Source organism: Rhinolophus sinicus, linkage group LG06 (genome assembly GCF_036562045.2).
Source record: "Rhinolophus sinicus isolate RSC01 linkage group LG06, ASM3656204v1, whole genome shotgun sequence".
Taxonomy (NCBI): domain Eukaryota; kingdom Metazoa; phylum Chordata; class Mammalia; order Chiroptera; family Rhinolophidae; genus Rhinolophus; species Rhinolophus sinicus.
In genome coordinates this window covers 25,187,269-25,200,191 of record NC_133756.1, presented here as the reverse complement: position 1 = coordinate 25,200,191, position 12,923 = coordinate 25,187,269, and the positions used below count along the sequence as shown (strand labels likewise).

The 12,923-nt window shown below is 43.1% G+C and overlaps 1 protein-coding gene across 1 annotated transcript in view; it reads left to right on the top strand.

The window, feature by feature from the left end:
- Nucleotides 1–214: 214 nt before the first annotated feature.
- PLPP3 (phospholipid phosphatase 3) overlaps nt 215–12,923 on the top strand; it is an 80,193-nt gene continuing 67,484 nt past the window's right edge. The window contains exon 1 of the mRNA XM_019742528.2: nt 215–850. Coding sequence (XP_019598087.1) covers nt 712–850 — 139 coding nt within the window. The 5' untranslated portion in view covers nt 215–711. The remainder of the gene's footprint in view (nt 851–12,923) is intronic.

Here is a 12,923-nt window from a genome sequence, read left to right as displayed (position 1 = left end):
TTTCCTTTTAGGATTTTTTTTTTTTTTTTCCTGAAGGGGGTGGGGGAAAATGTGGCCTTAATTATCCTACGTCTTAGCAACTTAAGGAAGGGGCTGTGCTTTCGGAATCCCTTCAGAGCCAAGTAAGGAGGTCCCTCTCGTTCCCTCTTTCTCTCTCTCTCTCTCTCTTTTAAAGGACCTCGTGAAATAAAAGTGCAGAAAACAAACCCGAGGCGTTCGTCACAGCAGCCGCGGCGGCAGCAGCAGCAGCAGGAGGAGGAGGAAAAGTTGGAGTTGGGGCAGGCGCTCCGGAGGGGCTGAGCTCTGCTCAGCTTCCATTCATTAAGTCACCAGCAGCGGAGGAAAGTGGCCGAGCGCCCGCGCTGCCCACTCCCTCGCTCGTGCACACAGACACACGCCAGCCCAGAGCGTCCCGAGCAGCGCAGCTCTGCAAAAGTTTCTGCTGGGGATTTGGCTCTCTTCCCCTTGGACTTTCGAGCGATTTGGGGTTGAGAGAGGAAAGAAAGAAGCACACAAGGGGAGCAGAAAACACCACCGTCTGCAGTTGGAAGCGGGCAGCGAAGCGCCACTCTCGCCGCCGCGCCCCACGCCGGGGCCGAGCCGCCACTCTCCCCAGCAGCCTCGGCCAGGAGGCGACCCCAGCCTCTGGGTGTGTGGCTGCTGTCGCTGGGCGTCTTCGCGGGGCGGGAGGCTCGCGCCGCAGCCAGCGCCATGCAAAACTACAAGTACGACAAGGCGATCGTTCCGGAGAGCAAGAACGGCGGCAGCCCGGCTCTCAACAACAACCCGAGGAGGGGCGGCAGCAAGCGGGCGCTGCTCATCTGCCTCGATCTCTTCTGCCTCTTCATGGGTGAGCCCAGCCCCGCGGTCCCTCGGCCTCTCCGCGCTCGGCGCGCGTCCCAGCCCGCTTGGGTGCCTGCGCGCGGGGCTCGGCGCTTCCTCGCTAGCGCGGGGCCGCCGGCCAGCGGCGTCTCCCGGCAGCGCCGCGCTGTCAGCCTGGGAGGCCCCCGCTGGGGAGTCTTCGGGCCACTTTTGGTCCCCAGGCCCGCGCCCTCCCCGCTCCCACCTACTTCCCGGCCTGCACACGAGTGTTTGGGCGTGCTTAGGCTTTCGCGGGCAACTGTAAACCGGCTCCTTAAAAGCGGTCGAGACCACTTGGAAGCCCAGGCGGAATCCTACGGAAGGTGTGGGTTCGCCCTTTTAGAATAGGGGAAGTTGGTTGAACCATGATCTAGAGCCAGCGCATAACTTGTTGCCCTCCATCCAAGTAAAATGGAACTCCTGGAGCGCCGGGCTCCTGCCTGGAGCCTAGCTGCCTTCCCCTGTCTGTGTGTAAACATCCAACCTCTTCCGCCGTTGCTGCCTCGGCCCTGGCCCGATCTAGATCTGCAAGCTGGCCTTTCCACTTGCTCCTCTCCTCAACGCTCCACAGGGGTTCCGAGGCGCTCTCTAGGATCTTGGAGCAGGGTGCCGGTCTTTGGCGCCTACTATGTGCCAGGTGGTAGATTTAACTAGCCCTTTCCCTGACTCGGTGCAGTACGAGTGAAGAGCCCTATTTCACTGATGAGAAAACTGAGGCACCGGGAAAGCAAGCCGCGGTCTTATTTTGGGACCACAGTTAATTGCACCCCAGAAAGTTGAGGCGATAGTCCACTTCGTTATCAAACTAGCTGGAAGCCACAGCTAAAAGAGTGGTGGGAGTTGAAAGAATTGGAGTGGGAGAGTAAGAAGGATTTATGAACTCGGTGCGGGGAGGGAAAAGCTACTGACACGAATCTACAGGAGTTCCAAGGTTGAAGTCAGCGTAGCAAATTTTTATTTTTAAGCGAATCATGGTGTAATGGAAAGCGCACAGACTTGTCATCAGAACACTGCCACTATGCCACTTGTTGGGTGTGCCACCTAATGGCTCAGTGGCCTCAGTTTCTTCATCAGTTGAGTGAGTCGGTTGAACTAGATGCTCTCCAAGGCCCCTTCCTGCATTAAGAACTCGGATTTGGTCCAGGAGCTGTTCTGCCAACTCTGCTAACTGAAGAAACATCTGTGTTCCCAATTCAGATCCCTTAAAATAGAACTCCTGCACGGAGACTGAAGTCCCCTTTGAAATGGATTTGTCCAGGCAGATTGTGCAAACCAGAGACGTCCTGGGATGGACTTCTGCTTTCTCTGTTCATGACTTTCTGCAGTAGGGTCCTTACTGAGGTGCATCTGTCCTTGGCTTGCCTAGCCACAGTAAATTTAGCAAGTCAAAGAAAGATGGGACTCATTTTAAAAATAAGAAAATCCCCCTTTAGATGGAGACAGTGTAGGGTAAAATTGTGCTCTGTGCAAAGGAAAAAAAAAAAAAGGTGACTGACTGCACACCCCATTCCCACCTCTTAGAAAATTCAACATTACAATGCAATGTAAAGGAATTGTCACTGGGGGGCCTGCCTTCCTGAAGACTGCTGGCTTATTATCATGCACACTGGGAAGATTAGTACTTAAAGTCTCTGCCAAGCTATTGAATTTTTAAAAGACCCTCCCTGGTCCTGGGGGAGAACAAGGAAATAATAAACACGGAGAAGCTGTTTGCTGTAAACTTGCCTGGGGCTTCCCAGTGTTTACTGGAGTGTTGGGTTGGTGGTAGGGTAGACTGACTGCTGGTGCTTTGTACCCTCCTACCTCCTATTTTGTGTTTAGGAAAGCAGAGCTAGAACGAGCTTGACAGCCTTTGTACAGCTTCATTGCCTCCTCCCACTCTTCGGATTTCAGAAGGCGGTCCCTAGGGATGGTGTGTTCTTATTAAAGGATAAAGAAGTGTGAAGGAATTTGCAAAAAGACACACTTGTAGCAAAGGATGCAGAAACCCCACTCTGTCGTGCATGGAAGGTGTTTAAGTAAAGTGTATGTTTGCACATTTCAGTTCTTCAACTGCCCCAATTCTCCCTGGGTCCCCTCAAAGCTGATAGTCTAAACCTAGTTGTTTATTATGTTTCCTCACTGTTAGTCTGTTTGAATAAGTGATTTTATTTATCTCAAAAAAGTAATACAATCACAGGATCTTGTATTTTATTATGAGAAGCACCTAGCTATCCGTTTTAAGTGTACGTGCCTTGCCATTAAAACCATGTAGACAAAATCATTTTCAAAGTGACTTATCAGTGTCTCCCCTATGTACTGGCCTAAGTACAATATCACTAATTTAATGCCTCTAACACCTTTAATAAGGAAAACTGTTGAGTAAATATTTACTTGTGAAATTTATGCAGGAGAACTCGGGCTTCCAGAAGAAAATTAGCAACACAACATGTGATTTTAATGTTCTACACACCACAGTACTAAAAAAAAAAAAAAAAAATGTTTCTACTTGGTTCACTTTTTGCCTAAGACTGTCAGTATGGTTTAATTTTTATATAGTTTATTGATCATATGGTCTGGATTACAGGGCACCAACGTATTAGAAAGAGAGACATGGTTTTCTGTTTATTCGCTCACAGGAAGATATACCAAGCTTCATCTCCTTGTATCTGGAAAAAATAAAAGCTGATGTGCTATGGACCTTATGTAAGTGGAAATATGCAAGCAGTTCAACTTGTTCCACATACCTTTTTGGAATGTTAAATTCTTGGTGGAAAAACAAAAGTCCACCGTAGGTTGAAGGCCAAAAGAATTTGGAAGGCCAAAGAACACCAATAGTAGGTTACCTTCTGTTGAACAGCTATCTTCACCTTCACCGACTCATTGCGTGCATAAGTAGTTAGGAATCTTTGCATGGTAGTTTCTCCTGAAATTGGTTTTGTTTTCCTTGCCATTAAGTAATATGCACGCCTCCTGTTTCCTGTGCCTTGGTTCTAGTGTGTGAGGTTACATGAGGGCAGCTGAGAATATTCTCAGGCAAGAAGGGAGGAGCATCTCCTATGATCTTTCTAAGCTCTTCTTAGCCTCTTTTTTATATAAATTAGTTTATGTACTCTTCACTGGAATTCTCCATTTTATGGATGAGAAAGCCAAAGGTCCGAGAAGGGCAGGACTGAGATTCTTACTGAAGTTCATTTGGGTTCATCCCTAATCCTCAATGAGCACGACTTTCCTATCTGAAGAATCCTGAAACTCAAGATTCTTGAGTTCCAGGATTCAGAAAATCTTGAAGCTCAGTTTGCAGAATGCCCAGCCTCTCCACATTTCCGAGTTACCCTAAGCAGATGGAAAAAGCAGTTCAACTCTTCCAATCAGTGGTACAGTCTCATCGCTCCATGGCCTTGTTTTTCATTTGGGGTTAGTGCTAGTACTAAGTAATTCCCAGATTTTGAGGGCACCATTTTACCCCATGAGACAGTGGTTCCAAAGAAAGAACACACAGCAGTACGTGGCTATAGCACAACACAAAGAATTGGTAAATCTATGTTGAGCTTCTGTGCTCTTGCTACCCCTCTTCCTTATCCCCTTCTCTAGATATGTACTGAATGCCTCCTTCCAACCCATGCCTTTTGATGGGTAGGCAGTTTTTGACAGGCCCAGCTTTTTGTCCTGTGGACTTTGTTCCCGCCCTTCATCCTCTGAGTTCAGTGAGCTCATCTGCAAAATGGTAATCAGAATGTCCACTCCATTACGCAGCTGTGAGGATCAGAAGAAATACTGGATGTAAAAGTTATTTGTCATCTCTCAAGATTTGGGCAAATGCAAGGGATTTATCACCTGGAACCTTGCATGATGGTTATGTGATTGTCTTCATATATTTTATCGCGGAATCATTGATAGATGAGACCATGAAATGAATATTTGGTAATAATATTATAGTGAAGACCACAAAGCATTCACTTCCAGTAGGAGAATGTCATATTTGCCCTGTAAGTTGAAGACAGCTGATTTCCATTCATTGTTGATCAAAACATTTAGCTGAGAAGGTAGCCCCTAAAATTTAGCAGAATTTTTGAGCCATCTAATCTTCACAGTATTCCCTGAGCCCTCTTTGAAAAAGGTTCTTTTGTACATAAAGACTGTTTCTCTTTTGGCTTTTGATATTAGAAGGTAGGTTAGCTGAGTTTATGGTAGGGATGGGAAACATTAGAGGATGCTTGGATAGATTGGGTCTGAAAAGCCTGACTCCTGTGCCCTTCCCCACCAGGTAACAGTCAATGGGTGGAACATCATGAGCAAAGGAAAAGAAGCTCAAACACAGAAAAATATAGAATTTGGATGGTCAGCAACCATACTGTATATTTTAGTGGTCCCAAATGTTTGGGGACATTTCTTGTTTTGCAGTTAACAATGGTCAGGATAAAATTCTAGAACTGGTTCCATATGTGGGATACATAAAATCATCATGCGTTATTCAACTATTCACACTTAATAGTGAGAGGGGGGCAGTGTGGGGTAATGAAGAGAATGGGAGATTGGGAGCCAGAAGCCTCAGGTTCCAGGCCAGCCAATGCCACCATCTTGCTGTGATTGTGGACAAGTAGGTTTTATATGGATCTCAGTTTTTTTCCCTTTGGTAAAATGACTGGTTGGGCGAGATTTTCTGTCTGATGTCTAAGGCTGCCATGCAACATTCTGTGACCAATTTCTAGAAGAGGGGAATGACACATCTGTTCACTATCTACCTCATGGATGTACTTTCCTTAGCTTTTCATTGTCCATTAGCTCAGGGAGTCGTTACAACAATGAGGTACCTAGAAACATGAGTTCTTCTGGTCTTGTCCTGTCAGTACATCACTGTGAGACTTTGGGAAAATTCACTTGACTTTTCTGGGCCTTGGTTTCTTTATCACTGCAACAAAGGAAGGGGACTACTAGATCACTTCTCGGACCCCTTCTAGCTCTAACAGGTTTATGAGTCTGTGCTGGTTGGTATTGTGATGTAGAAACCCAGTCATTATTTCTCTTAGATAATTTATCATCAATTAAATTTTTACACATTTTTTTTCACCAAAGAAGTGATGCTAACAATGAGCTTACATTGGTATTTATTCTGGAAAAGTAGTAAGCACTTTTACTACAGTTAAGCCAGTATGCTGAGAAACGCTAGATTTTTGCTGGGTGTGCCCTTTTACCTGCCTCCTGAAATTTATGGTAATCACAAGGAAACAAGGGAACTTTTCCCTTCCTTTTGTTGCTCAGTTATTATAGTCACTAAGTATGTGTTTTCAGTAATCTGGTAGGTTTTGATAACTTAATCCGCCGTGTGAACCACTGAACATAGAAATAGATTTTCATTAGTCAACTGGTGAACCACCTAGCTGAACGTCCTGCGTGGACTGAAATAAAGGGAACCTCTAGTTAGTAGGTAAGCCCTGCTGATTTCCCTAGGATGGTTGGAAATCTCAATTTTCTCATTGTCCAGACTGGCTGTTTGTTTGTTTTCTTTGCTCCTTCCCTAACTTTCTCAAATACTTCAGAGATATAGCTGCCTAAGGGGGTATAGCTGCCTTTGGGGGACTGCTAAAGCTAGAGTTGGTAGCCTTTCCACTTTTAATCCTTTTGATTTCCTGTCCACTTTGGATTCTTTCTTTCCCCCTTCCTGTGCAGTTGTTTGGGCTGGCAAGCTCAGTTGGACACAGCAGGACATTAATAAGACTAGTCAGAGCTTCTTCCCTGTGTAGGCAGTGGTATTTATGGGGAAACCTTACCCTGGGTGTCAGTTCAATTCAGTACACATTATTCGAGAAGAAATAATCTATTGGGGGGATGCTTGCTATGTCAATATTTCACAAGTTCACCTATGAAGGAGACCCATCTAGTGTGAAATACAGATTCTCAGACCCCTTCCTGGGAGAGTCAGATTCCACAGGCTTTGGGCTAGGGCCTGGGATTCTGTAATTTATCAAAGCTTCTGGTGATCCTGGTGAGGCCAATTTGAGAATCACTGTTGTTTCACAATGGATGTCTTAAGGGCAATTGACTTATGTAGAGGGCTTTTTGTCCCTGTACTGAAGGTTCTAGCATTTTCCACATTGTTAGATTGGCTATACTTTTTTTCATTTACACCTGTCTTTCTCAGTAAAGACAATCAAGCTTGTTACAGTTCTTTCAAAAGGAAAAATTACCTCTGGGTGTCACCCTGAGGTCTGCTGTGATTTTTAGTGTAAGAACGGGTTCTTGTTTTTATTTCCAGGTTCTAAGCAGAGTTCTAGGTAGTTGACCTTGTCAGCCAAGTGACCATTTTGGATAAATGAGGTGGTAATTCTATAAATATTTTCTTTGGAGATTGAAGTTTGTGTATGACTAAAAGGAATAAATTAGATTCCTCAACAGAACCTTTAAAAGATCAAAATTAGCTTGGCATACATAGTGTTGTAGAAACAACACAAACCTTTGATTCACCCAGAGATGGGTTTGAATCCTGACATAAAGCTAAAGCTCATAGGTAGGTGTGACGTGGGCAAACATTATTTAACCTTTCCAGGTTTCAGTTTCCTGACCTGCCAAAGAAGCAAGCCAACCTAGTGACACACTTTTGTGGTGATGCTCAGATGAAATCATGGAGCTGAAAACATTTTGAAAAGTTAAAAAACACTGTCATTATTAGGTATTATGTTGCTAATATTATTCATAGTAATAGCAATAATTTCCTTCCTTTCCCAAGTGTCCTCACTCAGTGGTTCTATGTAATCCTCTTTCATTTTTTGGCAGCGAAGTTGCCTGAAATATATGAGGAGAAAAAAATGTGAGGAGAATCCTAAACAAAATCCAGGCAGAGGGAACCCAAGTGTTTTCCATTAGCTGAAGAAGAGCAATGGCAGGTTTTCTGACTCTGGGAAAGTCACAGGGCAGGAATCTCGGTAGCCTTTGGTGGCTGCATTCTCCCCCTTTGAAAGGAGGATGGCTGTATCATCTTAAGAGCAAGGCAAATACACCTTAGAAGGGTGGGAGGGGATTTGGACAAATGGTCTGTTTTAGCGTCAACTCTTCCCTGTATCTTTTGCAGCCCAGGGGGAAACCTAACTAAATAAAACAGCTGTGATTGGAAATGATCAAAATGCTTGTTACCCAGGGCACTCCACATATTTGCTGAAGAAGAGAGTAACTGTTCTAGTTATCATATTTATTATTCATGCTTACACTGTGATGTAGATACTAGATCCCTTTCATAGATGAGGTAACTGCAGCTCAGAGAAGTTAAGTAACTTGCACAAGGGCACCCAGCTAGTAAGTAGTCACTAAAATTTCCAGAGCTCTTGTCAGCTTAACTTGCTGCCCACTTTTCCATGCAAGTAACGCAAAGGAGACACCCTCTTTTCTATCTCAATCCATTTCATTTATTTCTATTCTATTGAGTCTGAATATGTATAACACGTTTTACAGGGCTCGAGGACACGGATGTGAGTCTTTGTGGGGATCGAACCGGCAACCTTGGTGTTATCATGTAGCGCCACGCTTTAACCAACTGGCCACCCCACGGATGTGAGTCGTAAGGATCATTTTGGACAGTGGAGGAGACAGTTTTACATAAGTAATTGCAAAAATCGCTTGGAGTGTGCTGAATGAGCCTCTTCTGTGGACATTTAAAGAAAATACCATCAGAGCAATTCCTCATTTGTGGAGGAATTTGTGGAGTTTGAAAGTACATTTCATTATCAACAAAGTACATTTCATTATCATTTTTTGTCTCAGTCACAAAAACAGGCGTCTTCGAACAGGGGGAGGTTGGGAGGTCTGAGGGGTACAGTACAGGCTTAAGAATCAGACAGATGGGGGTTTCCTTGCTATTATTAGCTCTGTAAGGTTAGGCAAGTTATTGAATATCTCTGAGGCTTTAGTTTTCTCTTTCGTAAAATGGGATAATATATATGCATTGTGAAGCTGTGCGAATCGGCCTGGTATAGAGTATGGTGTACCTATGGGAGTTGCCGTCGTCACTGTTAACCTTATCCTGGGACCCTCGATTCACATATGGTGAACCTGAAGCTTGGATTGGTTAGTAATTAATTGTCCAGTGATAGTGAAAGAGCCGGGCTAGAACCAAGGTCTTGGCTTTATACCAATTTTACTTTTCTGGTGTTTACTTGTCAGTTTGAAATTGGATATCATTTATGAGGCAGAAGTCTCCAGGGAGCAATAGTCTCTTCTTTCTCCTCCCTGTGTCAATTTAAAGAGGAACAAGGCAAACAGGTTTAACTTTTAGTCCAAATTCATGGATGATCATTGAGTGAGGCCAGAGATACTTGGGGCAAATTGGAAGGAGCAGTCCTTTTTTTTTTTTTAACTGCTTTTTTGCTGGCATGGTACAGACACTTTTTTTTTTTTTTAAGGATTTTTATTGGGGAAGGGGAACAGGACTTTATTGGGGAACAGTGTTTACTTCCAGGCTTTTTTCCCAAGTCAAGTTGTTGTCCTTTCAATCTTAGTTGTGGAGGGTGCAGCTCGGCTTCAAATTGCTGTCCTTTCAGTCTTAGTTGTGGAGGGTGCAGCTCAGCTCCAGGTCCAGTTGCCGTTTTTCTAGTTGCAGGGGGTGCTGCCCACCATCCCTTGCGGGAGTCGAGGAATCGAACTATCAACCTCATGGTTGAGAACCTGTGCTCCAACCAACTGAGCCATCCAGGAGGCAGCTCAGCTGAAGGTGCCGTGTTCAATCTTAGTTGCAGGGGGTGGAGCCCACCATCCCTTGCAGGACTCGAGGAGTTGAACCAGCAACCTTGTGGTTGAGAGCCCACTGGCCCAGGTGGGAATCGAACCCGCAGCCTTTGGAGTTAGGAGCATGGAGCTCTAACTGCCTGAGCCACCAAGGAGCAGTCCATTTTTGAGAAATCATTTTCTTCAGACTGGCACATGCTCTAGAAAGTGCTTATTACCAAAGATAGCTGCTGACTGATTTGAGCTCCAACAGGCACCATCTTTCTCAAATGATGTATCCAAGGAGAGAAGAAAGAACCCAGGTTTTGGAAGTTCTTGCTTTTTAAAAGCTTCTTCACCACCTCTTGAGGTGGAAATTGTTCTAATTTGACTGAGGAGGAAACTGAGTCTCAGGTTAAATAATTTTCTCCAAGTCATGCATTAATTGGCTGTCATTCAAAAGAAGTCTAGGTCAGGTTCTCAAACATGCTTGTGAAACTATTCTTCCCTTAGGTCCAGGTTAAATTATAAATTATGATCTGCATTAAAATTCCCCAACTTAAAACAAACCAAACAAAATAACACATAGGATCCAGTTGGAAACGTTTGAAAGGAACTTGTTGATTTCTGTGTGCTTTGAAAGTATACATTGCAATCAGAGTATTGGTGGTAAATGTGTTTTTGAGGGTTGTCACAAATTAACAAAATTATATGCCTAGAGAGTTTTGCAGAGAAATACAAATCAGTGTAAAGCGCCTTGTCATAATAAGCAGTATGCTTTGGTTCCCGTTTACAGATCCCTAAAGCATATAACACACATGATTATATTCACATGAGGGAAGCCTCTGTCACTGATGGTTTCTTTATCGCTGGCCCACAAATTAGTTTGTGGTATCAATCATAATTTCTAGAGAGCCTATTTAATGAAGTCTGTGTTTGTATCTGTCTTTTTAAGTATCCATCTTTTATAGATGTTTCTTCAGCACCTACTATATGCTAGATCCAGGGGCTTCCTTGCCCTTTAAGAATCCCAGGCTGGTGAATGGGAAACTTTTGCATAATTACACACTGGAGGTGATGCTGACTTTGGAGTGGTAAGGGAGGGGCTACAGCAGCAGGGCGAATGAAGAGTGATGAAGTTTGCAGGAAGGCATGGACCTGGGTCTTGCAAGATACAAATGAATAGAAGGGCGAGATGGTATTTCAGCAGAGGGGCAGGGAAACACAAACCTTCTTGGGAAGGGTGAGTAGTTGGAGGTTGGGTGTAATTATTGTATATTTACATTGAGTGTGTGTGTGTGGGGGGGGGGACGGGGGAGGGGTGGAGGATATTGGAGATGAAGCTGGAGAGATAGGTTGGAGCCAGATTGTAAAGGGAGGTTGTAAATGGCAGGCAGCTAAGGAATTTGCACTTTATTTTGGAGGAACAGCAGAGCAAATATAGTTGTTTTTGTTTTTGTTTTTCTTTTATTATGGAAAATTTAATAATAGAAACTGAACAATGTATAAGTAGGAGTGGAATTATTGCTGGGTGATCTGGTTATTGCTGGGTCATCTGGTTAACTTCATGTTTGACTTTTTGAGGAATTATTGCCCAACTTTTTCTACCGTGGCTGCACCATTTTAGAAATAACATAAAGTTAGTGAAAATATGTAAGAAAAGAAAGTTTTATAGATAACAATTGGATTAACATATTCGTGAAATTTTTTTTAAAGAGGGGATTAATCTAATCTGATTCATGTTGAAATCCTGGGTTTGAGAGGAGGGAACTGCAGGTGGCAGAGGGAGACTGGCTGGAAAGCAGGTGAGAGCTGACCCTAAGGCTTTGGGGCAGAGAGGAGAGAAGGATGGGCAAGCAGGAGGTTACAGGTAGTTCCTCATCTCCTGGTCGGGAACCTCTAAACTGTGGTGATGCCACTCCCTCCACAAACACTTCAAATGCAGTGTGTGTAGAAGACTTACGAAATCATAGGATGGGATTAGTAAATGCTTCATGTTCATAGCCTTATTAGAAAGATGAGGCTTTAAGTTATGTTTTTTTTTCTCTGCTCTGAAATTCTTAAATTTTTCATATGTCCCTTAAAATAAGTGGGCCATTAGAAATCCTCTTGGTTTAAAGAAACAGTTTTTCTTGGGTCGTAGTGGTATTTCTCAAACAGTTTTATCCACATATATTATAAATCATCGCACCATACAATTCATCCACTTAAAATGTACAGTTTACTGGCTTTTAGTATATTCACAGAGTTGGGCAACCATCACAGCAATCAATTTTAGAACATTTTCATCATTCTAATAAGAAATCTGTATCGACTGCAGCCACTCCCATTTACCCTCCTCCTCCCCCATCCTATGATAATCTCTAATCAGCTTTCTGTTTCTATAGATTTGCCTATTCTGGACAATTCATGTATAAGTGGAATCATATATCACGGTCTTTTGTGACTGGCTGCTTTCACTCAACACAATGTTTTTAAGGTTATACATTTGTATTACGTATGGTCAGCATGTATTAGTACTTCATTTACTTTTATTGCCAAGTAATATTCCATTGTATGGACATACCGCATTTAGTTTATACATTTATCAGTTGATGGACATCTGAGTTATTTCCAATCATGCTGCTATGAACATTCACATGCAGATGTTTGTGTGGGTATGCGTTTTCAATTCTCTTCGGTATATATACACCATGTTTCTCCGAAAATAAGACCTAGCCGACAATCAGCTCTAATGTGCCTTTTGGAGCAAAAATTAATATAGGACCTGGTATTGTATTGTATTGTATTGTATTGTATTGTATTGTATTGTATTGTATGATATTATATTTATCATATTATAAGATCCGATCTTATAGTAAAATAAGACCGGGTCTTATATTAATTTTTGCTCCAAAAGACGCATTACAGCTGATTGTCTGGCTAGGTCTTATTTTTGGGGAAACACGGTACTTAGGAGTGGAATTGCTGGATCATATGGTAACTGTTTAAAATTTTGAGGAACTGCTGAGTTATTTTCCATAGTGGCTGCACTATCTTAGAAACATTAATAAGATTAATTAAAATATGTACGGAAAAAATACAGAAGTTTTACTGAAGACCTTTGCAATTAACATATTCACAAATCCACTGTGGTGTCACTTTGTCCTTAGGGGCATTTTTTTTTTTTTAAAGAAACAGTTTTTAATCAGTTTAGTGTCACTGGATTTAAGATGAGTGAGCAGAGAACAATAAAGCTGACTGAGGAATAAATGCTGGGTGGTCAGCTAGACCCTCTCACCCGCTGAGTAACATACTTCCACAAACCAGGGTGTGATATGCAGAGTCCTGCCTCAGCAAATGAAAAAAACCTTGGATCTTCAGAGTTCCTTGAAAACAGTTAAAAGTAC